Raw genomic sequence first — 13,366 nt, 5'->3', positions numbered from 1 at the left:
ATTTAGATATGAGAATCTATACTTGGTCGGTTTTAATGCTAGAGAAGCTCAATTGTCAACATGTTTGCTCACTAAGTCTAGTATGTGTTGGTTATGGCATAGAAGGGTTGGTCATGTTGTAATGAAACAATTGAACAAGTTGATTAAGCATGATCTAGTTAGAGGCTTGAAAGATATCATATTTGAGAAGGATAAGCTATGTAGTGCATGTCAAGCCGGAAAGCAAGTTGGCAACACACATTCTAAGAAGAGCATGATGAGTACATCTAAGGCATTTGAGTTGTTGCACATGGACTTGTTTGGACCAACCACATACACTAGCATTGGTGGCAACAAATATGGATTTGTGATTGTGGATGATTTCATTAGATATACATGGGTGTTCTTTCTTATTGATAAGAGTGGTGTGTTTGCAACCTTCAAGACATTCATCAAGAGAATCCACAATGAGTTTGAAACAACAATCAAGAAAGTGAGAAGTGACAATGGAAGTGAATTCAAGAACACAAGAGTTTATGATTTGTGTGATGAGTTTGGGATTAGACATCAATTCTCAGCCAAGTATACTCCATAATTAAATGGCCTAGTTGAGAGAAAGAATAGAACTTTAATTGACATGGAAAGATCAATGTTGAGTGAATACAATGTTAGTCATTCTTTTTGGGCCAAAGCAATCAACACGGCTTGCTACTATAGCAACCGTCTCTATTGTCACCCATTAAAGGAGAAGACCCCATATGAACTCTTGAATGATAGAAAGCCTAACATTGCATACTTTCAGGTTTTTAGTTGCAAATGCTATATCTTGAAGAAAGGCACAAGATTGAGCAAGTTTAAGAAGAAATTTGATGAAGGTTTCTTACTTGGTTACTCCACTTCTAGCAAGGCTATAGAGTTTGGAATTTGGCTAGTGGTACTCTTGAGGAGGTGTATGATGTTGAGTTTGATAAAACCAAGGGTTCCCAAGAGGAAGATGATGTAAGAGGCACTCAATTGGTCAATGCAATGAAGAACATGGACATTGGTGATATAAGGCCAAGAGAGGTGATTGAAGTTGAAGATGACAAGAATCAAGTGCTCTCGAACTCAAATATACAAGCTAGTGGTTCTCATGATCAAGTTCAAGCTAGTGCAAGTGATGATAAAGTGCAAGATCAACAACAAGTGGCTAGTATATCTTCTCAGCCAAATAAGCAATCAACTGCAAACAATCAAGTTCAAGTACTTCAACCAACCAATGTTGCAAGAGATCATCCTTTGGATTCTATCATTGATGATATCTAAAGTGGTGTACAAACAAGATCAAGATTGGTATCATTTTGTGAACACTTCTTATTTGTGTCATCCATTGAACCTAAGAATATAGTTGAAGCTTTGTTGATGTTGATTGGGTGAATGCTATGTATGAAGAGCTAAACAACTTCACAAAAAATCAAGTATGAGAGTTAGTTGAGAGGCCTAAGGATCACAATGTGATTAGAACTAAATGGGTCTTTCGAAACAAACAAGATCAAGATAGGATAGTTGTAAGGAACAAAGCAAGATTAGTGGCTCAAGGATATACTTAAGTTGAAGGTCTTGACTTTGGAGAAACTTATGCCTCGATTGTAAGATTGGAAGCAATAAGGATCTTGTTAGCCTATACTTGTGCCCATAACATCAAGTTGTACCAAATGGATGTGAAAAGTACATTTCTCAATAGGTATATCAATGAGCTTGTATATATTGAGCAACCTCCTGGTTTTGAAGATGAGAAGAAACCCAACTATGTCTACAAGTTGAGAAAGGCTTTGTATGGCTTGAAGCAAGCACCAAGAGCATGGTATGAGAGATTAAGGGATTTTCTACTCTCTAAGGGATTCAAGATGGGCAAGGTTAGCACCACTCTCTTCACCAAGAAGTTAGGCAATGACTTATTTGTATTGCAAATCTATGTTGATGACATTATTTTTGGATCAACCAATCAAGATTTTTGTGAGGAGTTTGGAAAGATGATGGCAAGTGAATTTGAGATATCCATGATTGGAGAGCTTAGCTACTTCCTTGGTCTTTAAATTAAGCAAATGATGAATAACACATTTGTGAGTCAAGGCAAGTACACCAAAGACATGCTCAAGAAGTTTGGCATGGATGAGAGCAAAGCTATTAGTACACCAATGGGGACAAATGAAAGCTTGGATAGTGATGCTAATGGCAACATGGTGGATCAAAAGATGTATCGGTCTATGATTGGAAGCCTATACTATGTGACCGCATTAAGGCCAAATGTGATATTTAGTGTATGCATGTGTGCTAGATTTTAAGCCTCACCAAGAGAGAGTCATTTGAAGGCAACTAAGAGAATATTGAGGTACTTGAAACATATACAAAATATTAGATTGTGGTATCCTAAAGGAGTTACATTTGAGTTGATTGGATATTCGGACTCCGATTATACGGGATCCAAAGTTGAGAGAAAGAGCACATCGGGCACATGTCAAATATCAACTATTGGGAAGATCACTTATATCTTGGTCATCAAAGAAGCAAAATAGTGTAGCACTTTCAACCGCCAAAGCGGAGTACATTTCGGCTAGTAGTTGTTGTGCTCAATTACTTTGGATGAATGCTACTTTGAGTGACTTTGGAATCAAATTCAAACAAGTGCCATTGCTATGTGACAATGAGAGTGCCGTGAAGCTCACCAACAACCTAGTTCAACATTCAAGAACAAAGCATATAGATGTCTACCATCATTTTATAAGAGATCACCAACAAAAAGGGGATATTTGCATTGAGAGTGTGGACATCGATGATCAACTTGCCGACATATTCACCAAGCCACTTGATGAGAATAGGTTTTGTGAGCTAAGGAATGAATTGGACATATTTGACTTCTCAAGTATGTGTTGATGCACCCCCATTATATGGCATGCTTCTCCTTCGCGCAAAGCAAGGTAAAGTTGATTGCCATGTCATTCATCCATTGCTAAGGACTTGTTTAGTGCATTTAGCCATTCCTATCATGCCTTAGGTTCATTCATGAAAATCAAATGAATTTGATGCTTGTATGGTACCACTATTGCTTGTATGCTTGAAATGATCTAGTGGTAGCATATGACTTGTTTGTGAGCTTGTGAACCTAGTGTTTAATCTAGAAAATGAGCTATAAGTGTTTAACTCAGCATGGTACAAGATAACCCTTATTTGGAGGTGTGAAGAAGCTTGTTCTTGGTTCAAACCGAGTTAAATATCTTTTGCAAGTAATCTAGATTGAACCAAATTTGGAAAAATGATCCTTACTTCACATGGTTTTACACAACATATCTAAAATTTGAGCTCACCTTTTGTGGTCATCGATGACAAAGGGGGAGAGAAATTCCCAAAGATATTGCAAACGGGAGAGAAGTAACATAAAGATAAGATAGGAGAAGTGAAGGGGATCAATTAAAACTTGAAGCACACAAGTAGGGGGAGCAAGCTTATAAACTTGTATGTTGTATTTGTATGTGCATTACATATGTTTGCTTGCATGGCACAAGTTTTAATTCCATATCTATGTTTGTGTGGTGTATGCTAGATTGTAGAAAATGGTTGATGTAATGAAAAACTAGCATGCATAGGATAGCTAGACACTTGAATTGAATTTACAAGTGGTGCTAGAGCCTTTGTTTCTAATGTTGATCTCATGAGGTATCTAGTGTCTTTTATTTTCAAGTGATATCTAGCAAACCATGGTATTAAGGATGGTGTTCAAATGGCAACTCCGATTGGTATCATGCTTCAAAGGTCCATTCTTTACACCTTAGCATCATTTGGTAGCCATTACTTCCCCACACTTCCTAATCCATGCATATGTGCAAGCTTTCAAATCCAAACTCTTAGCACATATGTAGGGGGAGCTAATGTTACTAAATTGGGTTTATGAAACTTGTCCATAACCTTTACACATGGTAATATGCTTGGGCAAGCAACATGAATCCAAGAAAATTTCATTGAATATCTTTGTAAAGGGTTGTCATCAATTACAAAAAATGGAGAGACCGAAAGCCCTAGTTTGGTTTTGGTTAATTGATGAAACCTAGGACTAACCTTTGATCTAAGTGTATGAATTAGATAAGGTGATCCAACCCAAGTGCTGATGCTAGATGATGGCCATGGTGAAGATGATGGCCACAAAAGAGATGATCAAGTGCTTCACATTTGGAATGGAAGAAAGAGAAAAACAAAAATGGGCTCAAGGCAAAGGTATAATAATATGAGCTATTTTTGTTTGCACTCAAGACACCATAGAAGGAGCCATACTATAAAGAGGGGAAATCTTTGGCTAAGCGGTTTATCGAGTGCCACTAGGTGATATGATTCATGCATTGCATTTAGGAACCTAGTGTGCTAACTTTGACCCTTGTAAAATGCTTTAAAAATGCTAACACACGTACACACAAAGTTCTACACTTTGTGGTTACCAAGTTGGAAGGAAGGGAAAAGTGGTTGAGGAGATAGAAAAAGGAAAGGCGACGGCAGTCCCTGACCGGACGTTACACCAGACGTGGGACCTGACCCTAGGCAGCATCCGATCAATTATAGCCGGTGGCGTGAAGTGCTGGCCGAGGGTGCCAAGCAAGGGCCGGACGCAAGTAGCTGACTCGTGGTCGCGTCCAGTCATCACGCACAAAGGAGGTGCTCAGGCGGTCGATCGAACGCTGGCGTGACCAAACGCGCGGGGAACACTGTTCCTGAGTCGGTCAGTACTCAGTGGTGCGTGCATAGTTGAGATGTAGCGACTGGACTCACTGGCGCATCCGATCGTCTATGATATGACGCATCCGGTCAAAGTTTAACGGTTTTAGAACCTCTCTGTACTCGACCTGACGCTGCGTGGCTTAGAGTCCGATCAATCGTGCAGTGAGTCCGGTCATAACTTATCGTTTCGCGTGACTATGACTTGACCGTTGGAGATGAATGGGCGAGGTTTGAATGAGAACACGTGGACAGCCGAGGGCGACCGGATGCTGGGGTCCATCCGGTCAGTGCGTCCGGTCAGCCCACGAGCAGAGCAACGGCTCTATTTCGAGGGGGCGTCTATAAATAGTATTTGGCCGGCTTGGAGCTCACTCTCTTGGTACTTTGACATTTCTAACATCCTTATGAGCCTAAGCAAACACCTCCCACTCATCTTCATCATTAATTTATCATCATAGTGAGATTAGGAGTGATTTCAAGTGCATTTGCTTGAGTGATTGCATCTAGTGGCACTTGGGGATCATTGTGGCTGTGGATTTCTTGTTACTCTTGGTGGTTGCCGCCACCTAGACGGCTTGGAGTAGCGGAGGAGCTTCGGCATGTGTTGGTGATTGTTCGTGGCCGGCTTCGGTGATTGTGAGGGGTCTTGCACCTTCCCCAGCGAAGAGCCGCAAGGTAGCTCTAGTAAATTACTCGTGTCATTGAGTTACCTCACTTGTGGGTAGGTTCTTGCGGCGCCTCTTGTGGGCTAGGTGTGTGATACCTATTAGCCATTGAACCACCAAGTGTTGGTCGACACAATGAGAACTAGCGTGCCGACGAGAAAATTAGTGTGTCACTTGTCTCTTATATTTCTCTCGGTGATTGATTGGTATTCATCTTGTAATTGATTTATCCCTCGATGCGCGGTATAATCACCCTACTCTCTCATCTACTTTTCCGCAAACTAGTTGTCAAGCTCTTTAGTGTAGCTAATCTTTGAGAGCTTGTTAATTTGGTTAGTGTGGCTCTTTAGTTAGTCCATGAAAGCACACTAACTTAGTGAGTAGAGACTTAGCTCTTGTGTGTGCTAGTGATCATAGTAACTAGATTTGTTGGGTTAGGTGGCTTGCAGCCCTGGTAAAGCTAGAGCAAAATTGCATTGCGCCATGTCTTACTAATCAATTTGCTTTAGTGCTTTCATAGAATTTTTAATAGGCTATTCACCCCTCTTCTAGCCATATGAGGACCTTTCACGGGTGCCCAACCATGTTGCCTCTTCCCCATCCCCTCTGCCCTCGGCCATGGCCCCCTTTCCCTTCTTCGTCCCCTTTTCTCCTTTGGCCCCGCCACCTTCTCTTCATCCACCACCTACCATTTCCACCGAGCTCGAGCGGGTGCGAGCTTAGATCCAATTCTGCCATGGCCGCCGCTTGAAAGCTCCTCTTCCTAGCCATGGCGTGCCAACGACGCCTACATGCTATCGCTCGCAACAACGACGACGACAAGCACAACCCTCTATACCTCGTTGCGCGGGTCTGAGGAGGTAGGCCTAGATCACCGGAGGGTGGAGACATCGTCGGAGGAGAGGCTGGCACGCTTGGTAGTGCTCTCGCCACCACCACCAAGCTCTACAAAGAGGATCTGCGCTACTCCAAACCCCTGCGGGCGACGGCGGTTGCGGAGGACGGCAGCTATAGTAGTCTGGTACGGATAGTGAGGAGAGAAAAAGAAGTGTCAGTTGTGGAGCCCATGCTATTGGGGGAGATGCAACTCTCTCTCTCTCTTTTTGAGAGAGAGGGGAGATGGAGTTTTTTTTAATGATAAAAAAGAGAAAGAGTTATTGGGGAACCTTCCCTATCTGCCGTGGTTGGGCTGTTGCCACCGCCCATGGACGGGCTCGGCATGGCACGACAAGCCTAGTGAGCCGTGCTTTAGCGGGCCAGGCCGGAGACTGTCCATTTGGCATGTATACGGGTTTGGGAGTTTGGCACTCGTCGTCTCCTCTCCTCACAGGTCTCTTCCCCCGTTGCTTCTAGCACCTTCCTAGGGTTAGGTTTCCACGCAGCAAGCGACCCCCACTGCCCCACACGGCTTCCAGCACAGCCTTCCGGAAGGAGCAGGCGCGATGTGGCACGAGGCGCGGCGGTCGGAGCGGAAGGTCCACGACCTCATGGACGCGGCCCGCCGCCGGGCGCAGCGCCGAGCCGCCTACCTCGCTCGCCGCCGCGGCGACCCGCAGCAGGCGCTCCAGGTCTCCGGCACTCGGTGCCGCGTCCACCGCGACGACGCCCTGTACCAGGCCACCGAGGACCAGCAGGGATTGTGCGTGCCCCGCCCTCTCTCACCATCTTTCCTTCTCTCGGTGCGGTGCGATGCTTGGTCGCAGCGGAGGCACTGTTCCGGATTTGGTCTCGTGGGTTATCCTGTGCGAGTTGAAAGTTTACTGTAATAACTGATGATGGAGTCTGGGGCGCTGAGTCTCGGATAAAACCATGGCATTGCCAATTTTCTCTGATGAAGCATAGTCTGTTATCTCCAAAAAATGGATATTATCTCTTCCTTGTAAAAATATTCAGTTTACTGAAAATTGGAAATGACGGCTTGTTGTCATCGCTTGATTGCTGCTACTCATTCACTATGCTTTCTTGCAGGATACCATGGAATGGAAAGCAAGATGTTTTGATTGACAGGTAACTATCATTTATTGTGTTCATGATAGATTATCCTAAGAACAAGAAAATCAATACCCATTATCTTTACAATGAACAGATTTGATGGTCGTGCATTGCTTGATTTTATCCGAGACTCGAGCTCTCGTCCTTTTCGAGTCCAAGAGAAATCTGAAGAAAAGGAAGAGTTAGAGGAATTTGTTAATTTTGAACGTTATCGGGATTTGATTAAGCATCGTCGCAGAGGATGTCGGTACCTTTTTGGTTTCTCTGTTCTATTGCTGTTGCTGTAGGAATTTCATGTCTTGCATCCATTTACATCACTTGAGGGATTGTCCTGATGCACACTTTGTTCCTAAATTAGTACATAAAAAGGGTGCTATTTCTCAATTCATAGCACTGGTTAACTGAACATTTACTTCTTTTCGCAGTTTCTGATGAGGCCGGTTTGCAGCATGTTGTTCAAGAGTTGGAGGCAAAAGCTCTTCTTCCTTTTAGCTTTGACAAGTACGCTTGCTCTTAATTTTGTGTCCTCTATTTCCTCTACTGCTCTTGCAACTTACATAGTTACATTTATACACAGAACATTGTTGTGAAATGTTAAGGAATTAGAGCAATAATTCTTTGCTCTACTAAATGACACCACCACTACCACAAAAGCTGGTAGTCCCTAGCAACTTGGGGTAGGTCAGAGGATTGACCCTACAATAGGATTGATATAAAATATGAGTATAGTACTAGTAATGACAACAGAGTAGTAAAAGGAACTTGTTCCTAGGTCGTTACTATGCACATGGATCACTATTGTTTTACACCCCTTTTCTAAAGACAGTTGTTCAGACAGATTCCACTCTCTCACGTTTCTCTTTGCTGCTCTACCTAATAAAAATTGCATTCATGCATTGGTATAAGTTTTGATTCCGAATGAGTAAAGTACTTCATCAAACTCAAAGGTTTGCAAGATATTTTGTGGTTGTTGTTGCTCAGGGAAGCTACACTTATAACAGACATTAAAGTATCGTATGACTAGGGAAACTACACAGACAACTGATATTAGAGGACTGTATGATTTTTTATCATTGAAAATTTCTGTTGGAGTAAATTGTATAGCCTTATAAATTTCTTCTAGAATATTTTCATTCTTAAGAGGATTAATTGCTTAAACACAAGTGTATCTGGGTATTACCGATATGTTTTTAACTGTTTAACGCTTTTGCATAATCATAATGAAAGTCTGATAAAAAAAAACACCATACTGGTTTTATCAACTTTTTTATGCCGATTCAGTCAAAGAGTGCTTGAAGCCTTGAACTTAATAAATATCATCTTCAATGCTTTGTACATATTTAGTATGTCATTGACTACTAGAAAACATCTTGGTGGTTGTTAAAAGGAAGATATTTTTCAGAGAATCTCAATTTGGGCTGTTTCTGTTGGCACATTTCACCGCATTTGACAAATTAATTGTCCAACAATATTCCTCCCAACAAGCACAGAAAGAAGAGGCTTGTGCTTGCAGGTTTAGGTGGCTACCTGTATTTTCAGCACTCTAAACCTTAGGGACTGATTAGGATAAAAATATTTTCATCTAGTCCTGCCGTTGTGCCATAGACAGCCTACTCGTTATTATGTGTTCATGTTTATCTGAAAATAATACAGAAGATATGTTTAGTTAAATTACAAAAGCTGATAAACTTGACACTTGTTTATGCAGATGTGTATGTCATTGCCAATGTCTGTCGCTCTTGTGATTTGCTATGTTCCTAGCATGATTAGCTCTCATATGCATTGACATTTGCCTGGACTAGCTTAACTCTAAATTTATGATTAAAAGAAGTTTAACCTAAGGCCAAGAAAACAATCATTAACAAAAGTTGGAATAGAGTGATGCTAGTATGGGGACAGAGAAGAAAGATAGAGGGAGAGACTTTCCAAATAATCTAGCTCATTTGTGGACATCAGCCAAATTGAACAAGATGAGAGCATTTAATTCGACATTCCTGATTTTTTGAACTAGCAGGTCGTTAGTTGGATACTTGAATCTACCGAATAAGTGCACAAATCAGCTCATACCTGAGTAGACACCAATTTATTCATCTTCCCTCTGTTCTGAATATTCCAGATGTAAACCAGACTTAAATAATGGGGTACATAACATTATGCATACCTAGAATGTTTATTTTAACCATTTGGTATGACTCGTATCGTTGCTTCTCTGTGAGATACAGTTTATTTTTCATCAAATCCTGTGTTTCATTTTTTTTTCTGGTTTCACTCTTAGTTATTGTTTGTTTTTGTTTCTGGTAGACCTCAATCCTCACAGCCTCCTGCTAGCAAAGGTGCATATTCACAGGTTGGATACTCATATAAAGGGGAAGGAAATGAGGAATCTGAAGACCTAGACAGTGATGATGATGATGAAGAGGAAGAAGATGAGGATGATGACAAGGACTTCAGTAGTGATGATAGCAGTGATGAGCGAATGGAAAGTATAGCCAAGGAATTTGGGATAAAAAGATATAACTGGCTTGTTTACAAGGACAAAAAAAACAAAGAAGAGGAGAAGCGGCAGAAAGAAATTGTTAAAGGCGACCCATCTATCGTGCGTGCCTTAATAGCATGTAATATTTGTCTATTTACTTGCTTTTTTGCTTCTTGCAAGAAGTAATATAATCAAATTGTACAGAAAAAATTGAGCCGTAGAGAAAGAAGGAAAGCCTTCTCAGATTGAGCGGGAAAAAGAGCGGGAGGCAGCACGTTCTGTTGGACGGGTATCTTATCATGATCCTTATAGGTAATGCTATTTATCATTCTTCTAAGTTCTAACAAAGAAGACAAAAAAGGGCGTACCCAGTGCAGAGAGCTCCCGCTCTGTGCGGGGTCTGGGGAAGGGTGTCAAACTGGAATCATTTTTATGACAAACTGGAATCATTTTTATGACAAGGTTATACTTCTGATGCCTGACACCATATATATAATGAATATAGGGAGCAAAGGAGAAGCCCATCATATGAAGCATATTCAAGGGGCAGAAGGTGCATTCCATGTTCATTGTAATTTTGTTTTCAGCAAAAGTATCTGCTTTTCCTTAATCTCTGTATATATATTTCATGCTGACAGATCAAGGTCGAGATCAAGATCTCGTTCACCATCCCATTCTAGGCATCATGGCCGTGGGATACATGCTGAAAGCAATTATCGGAGCAAGCCGAAGGCTCCTAGGGTTGAATATATTACTGAATTTGGAGGTTCTGATGACACCAGTGTACCAAAAGTTTCAGGGATCTCTCCGCCTTCGTCTCCAATACGAATTGACATACCTAACCGGTCGGGAAACTCGACTTTTAATATTTGCAAATATACATTGGACGAACTTTTCTCTGATGGAGCTTATTACATCAGTCCTGGTATTCTGAAGATGACTTTGTCAGGAATAGGATAGATCAAGACATGGTCATGATGGTATCTATGGTGTAAAAAAATAGTTGTTTTGTAGATAGGCATGCATTTTATGGTTCCTTTTATTTTTGCTAAGCAGGAAGAAGATTTAACATGCATAGATCTACAGTCAGCTGTGGAGTTTATGACCTGCGCATCTTTGGTCCTTGTGAAGTATTATGGCTATAATACCCCATATCCTTGCAGGTTGTCAGGTGGTCAAATTCTTGAGGCACTTCACAGTGATCCTGCGTCTTCTTTGTCTGTGGAACAGGAAAGAACTTCAAAACTTTTGAAACCGCCCCCCAGGTTTGTCATGACGATTACAATGTTATGAAGAGAGCGGCTGTATGTGCATCCGAGTTGCTTGCAATTGATATCCTGTGTTTGTCTAGAACCCTTTACTTTATTTTCCATGGGCATGATATGCCGTCTCGACTTGAGCATATCTCTGTTACTGGAAAATCGTCTTGTATTTTTCATCATTACTGACATGTGATTTCTGTTAACAGTACATCATCAGCACTAGCTAAACTAAGCAAGGGTGCTTCTGGAGGAACTGGTAAAACTCCCCAGACTGAAAAGAAAGAAACACCACAAGAAAGACTTAAGAGGATAATGAGCAAACAGCTTAACAAGCAAAGTATGTGCTAATTGTTACATTCAATCTGCATATTAGATTTTGGTTGGTGCTAGTAGTCTCCTATGCATGTAAGCATACTAAGCTTATGTTTTTTGACAGTTAAAAAGGACACAGCTGCTGAGATTGCTAAGAAACGAGAACAGGAACGACAAAGGCAGGAAAAACTTGCTGAAGTTGGTCGATACAGGCATCGTAGCCGCAGTAAAAGTCTTAGCCGGTCCCCACCAAGGTAATTAAACTAATATTTGTTATTTCAGTTTGTTTTTTTCCTTTTTCATTGGAGAATTATGCTAAGCATGCAGATTTGTTGACCTCAATAGAAGTCATTTTCATCCCTAAAGCTATGCAAGTGGTTGCTTGATTGTTTTCCTCTCTAAACCATATTTTCATCTGGGAGGAAGGGACTGGGCCGAGCCATGGTGAAGGCGGGCCGCGTGAGGGAGGAAAAGGGTCGGGAGACGGGCCACCTGGCCGGGTTGGGCTGGTTACTGGGCTGCGTCTTCTCCACTCCTTTCTCCTTTTCCATAACCAAAAGCATAAATGCTTATATACCCACTTATATAAACATATATATGCATGTATACATATATGTTTATGTAGTTCTAGGAAAATAATTCTAGGTGCGTAAATCAAAGATCCACTAAGAGGCAACTCACATAGGGCCCACGTAAGCACAATGCAATGCATGACTTATGGTTTTAACTCATAATTAAATCAAGTTCAATTAAGTGTTAAACAGTATTTGTTTAAAAAGTTCTGATCGTGGTGATAACACCTAATATTGACTAGTCTGATAAACGTCTTCTATATCTTCTAAATATCACCATTTCCTGGTGCAGAAGGCGGCGATATAGCAGAAGCCGTAGTAGGAGCAGAAGCCCAAGAAGGTACCGATCCCGCTCACTCTCCAGTTCCCGGTCGCCCTCTCGCTCTCCAAGGTAGTATCAGCGTTAGTTTAACTACAGCTCAGATTGTAAGTCCACGCTACTCTTTTAGATAGCAGCTGAAAGAATGATGATACTGCAGGTACCGAAGCAGGTCAAGACACTGAAAATATCCGGGCCCCTGTTAACAAAGTGCCTTTCCCATGTAGCCTTGCCATGTTTTAGTTAATTTGTTTTCAGCTTTTCATTCCCGCTGTTTGTGTACTCATGAGAAGCCTTCGTTTTTGTTTTCTTAGCCCTATTATCGAGAGTGTGTATTCCGTGGTTGCCCAGTTACGAATTAGATAAACTGCAGCTCAGTTTGGTTTACGTGAAGAACATAACATTGTTATCTCCTTGAGTTTCAGAAGGTTTAATATCTGTTTCTCATGATGCTAACCACTTTCAAGTAAGCGTAATATGTTTTAGTTAGGGCCTGTTTGGTGGACCTCCCAGAGGAGCTTCCATGCTGAATTTAGGAGTTGTTTTGCCAAACAGTTTTTTTTTACTAAGAAGTGATCGTATACTGATTTTGTGAGTGATTCTCCAAAATGAATTCACTGCACGCAGAGTAACTTTATGTATAAATTTATCCTAGAAAATCATAAAGAAACACTTTTCAGTCTGAAAATCACTTCTATCAGTATCAACTTCCTCAGAGAAATTGGAGAAAGGGGAGCTCTATCGAGTAGGCCTTTGGCCAGCTCTATCGAACAGGCCCTAGCCTTTTGGCAAGTGGATTCTGGAGTCTGAGTTTGAACCGAGCCCATTCTTAAACAAGCTGAAAGCAACCTACTTTTTGTTCAAGGCATACTGATAGTGATTTGTGTCATTCATGAGCTGGGCATTCGGAAAGATATTGGCAGCGGCCACAAGTGAACCATGCAAGACTCAGCCTGTTCATGTTCTCTCTGCATGTCCTGGGACGGCTGTCTGAACGACTCGATTGGTGGAACATAAAACTATCACAAGGGCCCGTGCCCCGTGGT

The 13,366-nt window shown here is 41.5% G+C and overlaps 1 protein-coding gene across 1 annotated transcript; it reads left to right on the top strand.

Moving 5' to 3' along the window:
• Positions 1–6,663: 6,663 nt before the first annotated feature.
• Positions 6,664–12,735, top strand: LOC136532897 (uncharacterized). The gene is given in 14 exon segments (XM_066525478.1): positions 6,664–7,026; positions 7,356–7,394; positions 7,474–7,622; positions 7,805–7,880; positions 9,681–9,975; positions 10,060–10,092; positions 10,094–10,167; positions 10,361–10,408; positions 10,494–10,700; positions 11,019–11,120; positions 11,324–11,454; positions 11,554–11,683; positions 12,294–12,392; positions 12,481–12,735. Coding segments are annotated over 14 exon segments (1,605 nt in total). The 5' UTR covers positions 6,664–6,829; the 3' UTR covers positions 12,506–12,735.
• The last annotated feature ends 631 nt before the right edge of the window (positions 12,736–13,366 follow it).

The sequence above is a fragment of the Miscanthus floridulus genome, unplaced genomic scaffold (genome assembly GCF_019320115.1).
Source record: "Miscanthus floridulus cultivar M001 unplaced genomic scaffold, ASM1932011v1 fs_737_4_5, whole genome shotgun sequence".
Taxonomy (NCBI): domain Eukaryota; kingdom Viridiplantae; phylum Streptophyta; class Magnoliopsida; order Poales; family Poaceae; genus Miscanthus; species Miscanthus floridulus.
This window is presented reverse-complemented; position numbering and strand designations above follow the sequence as displayed.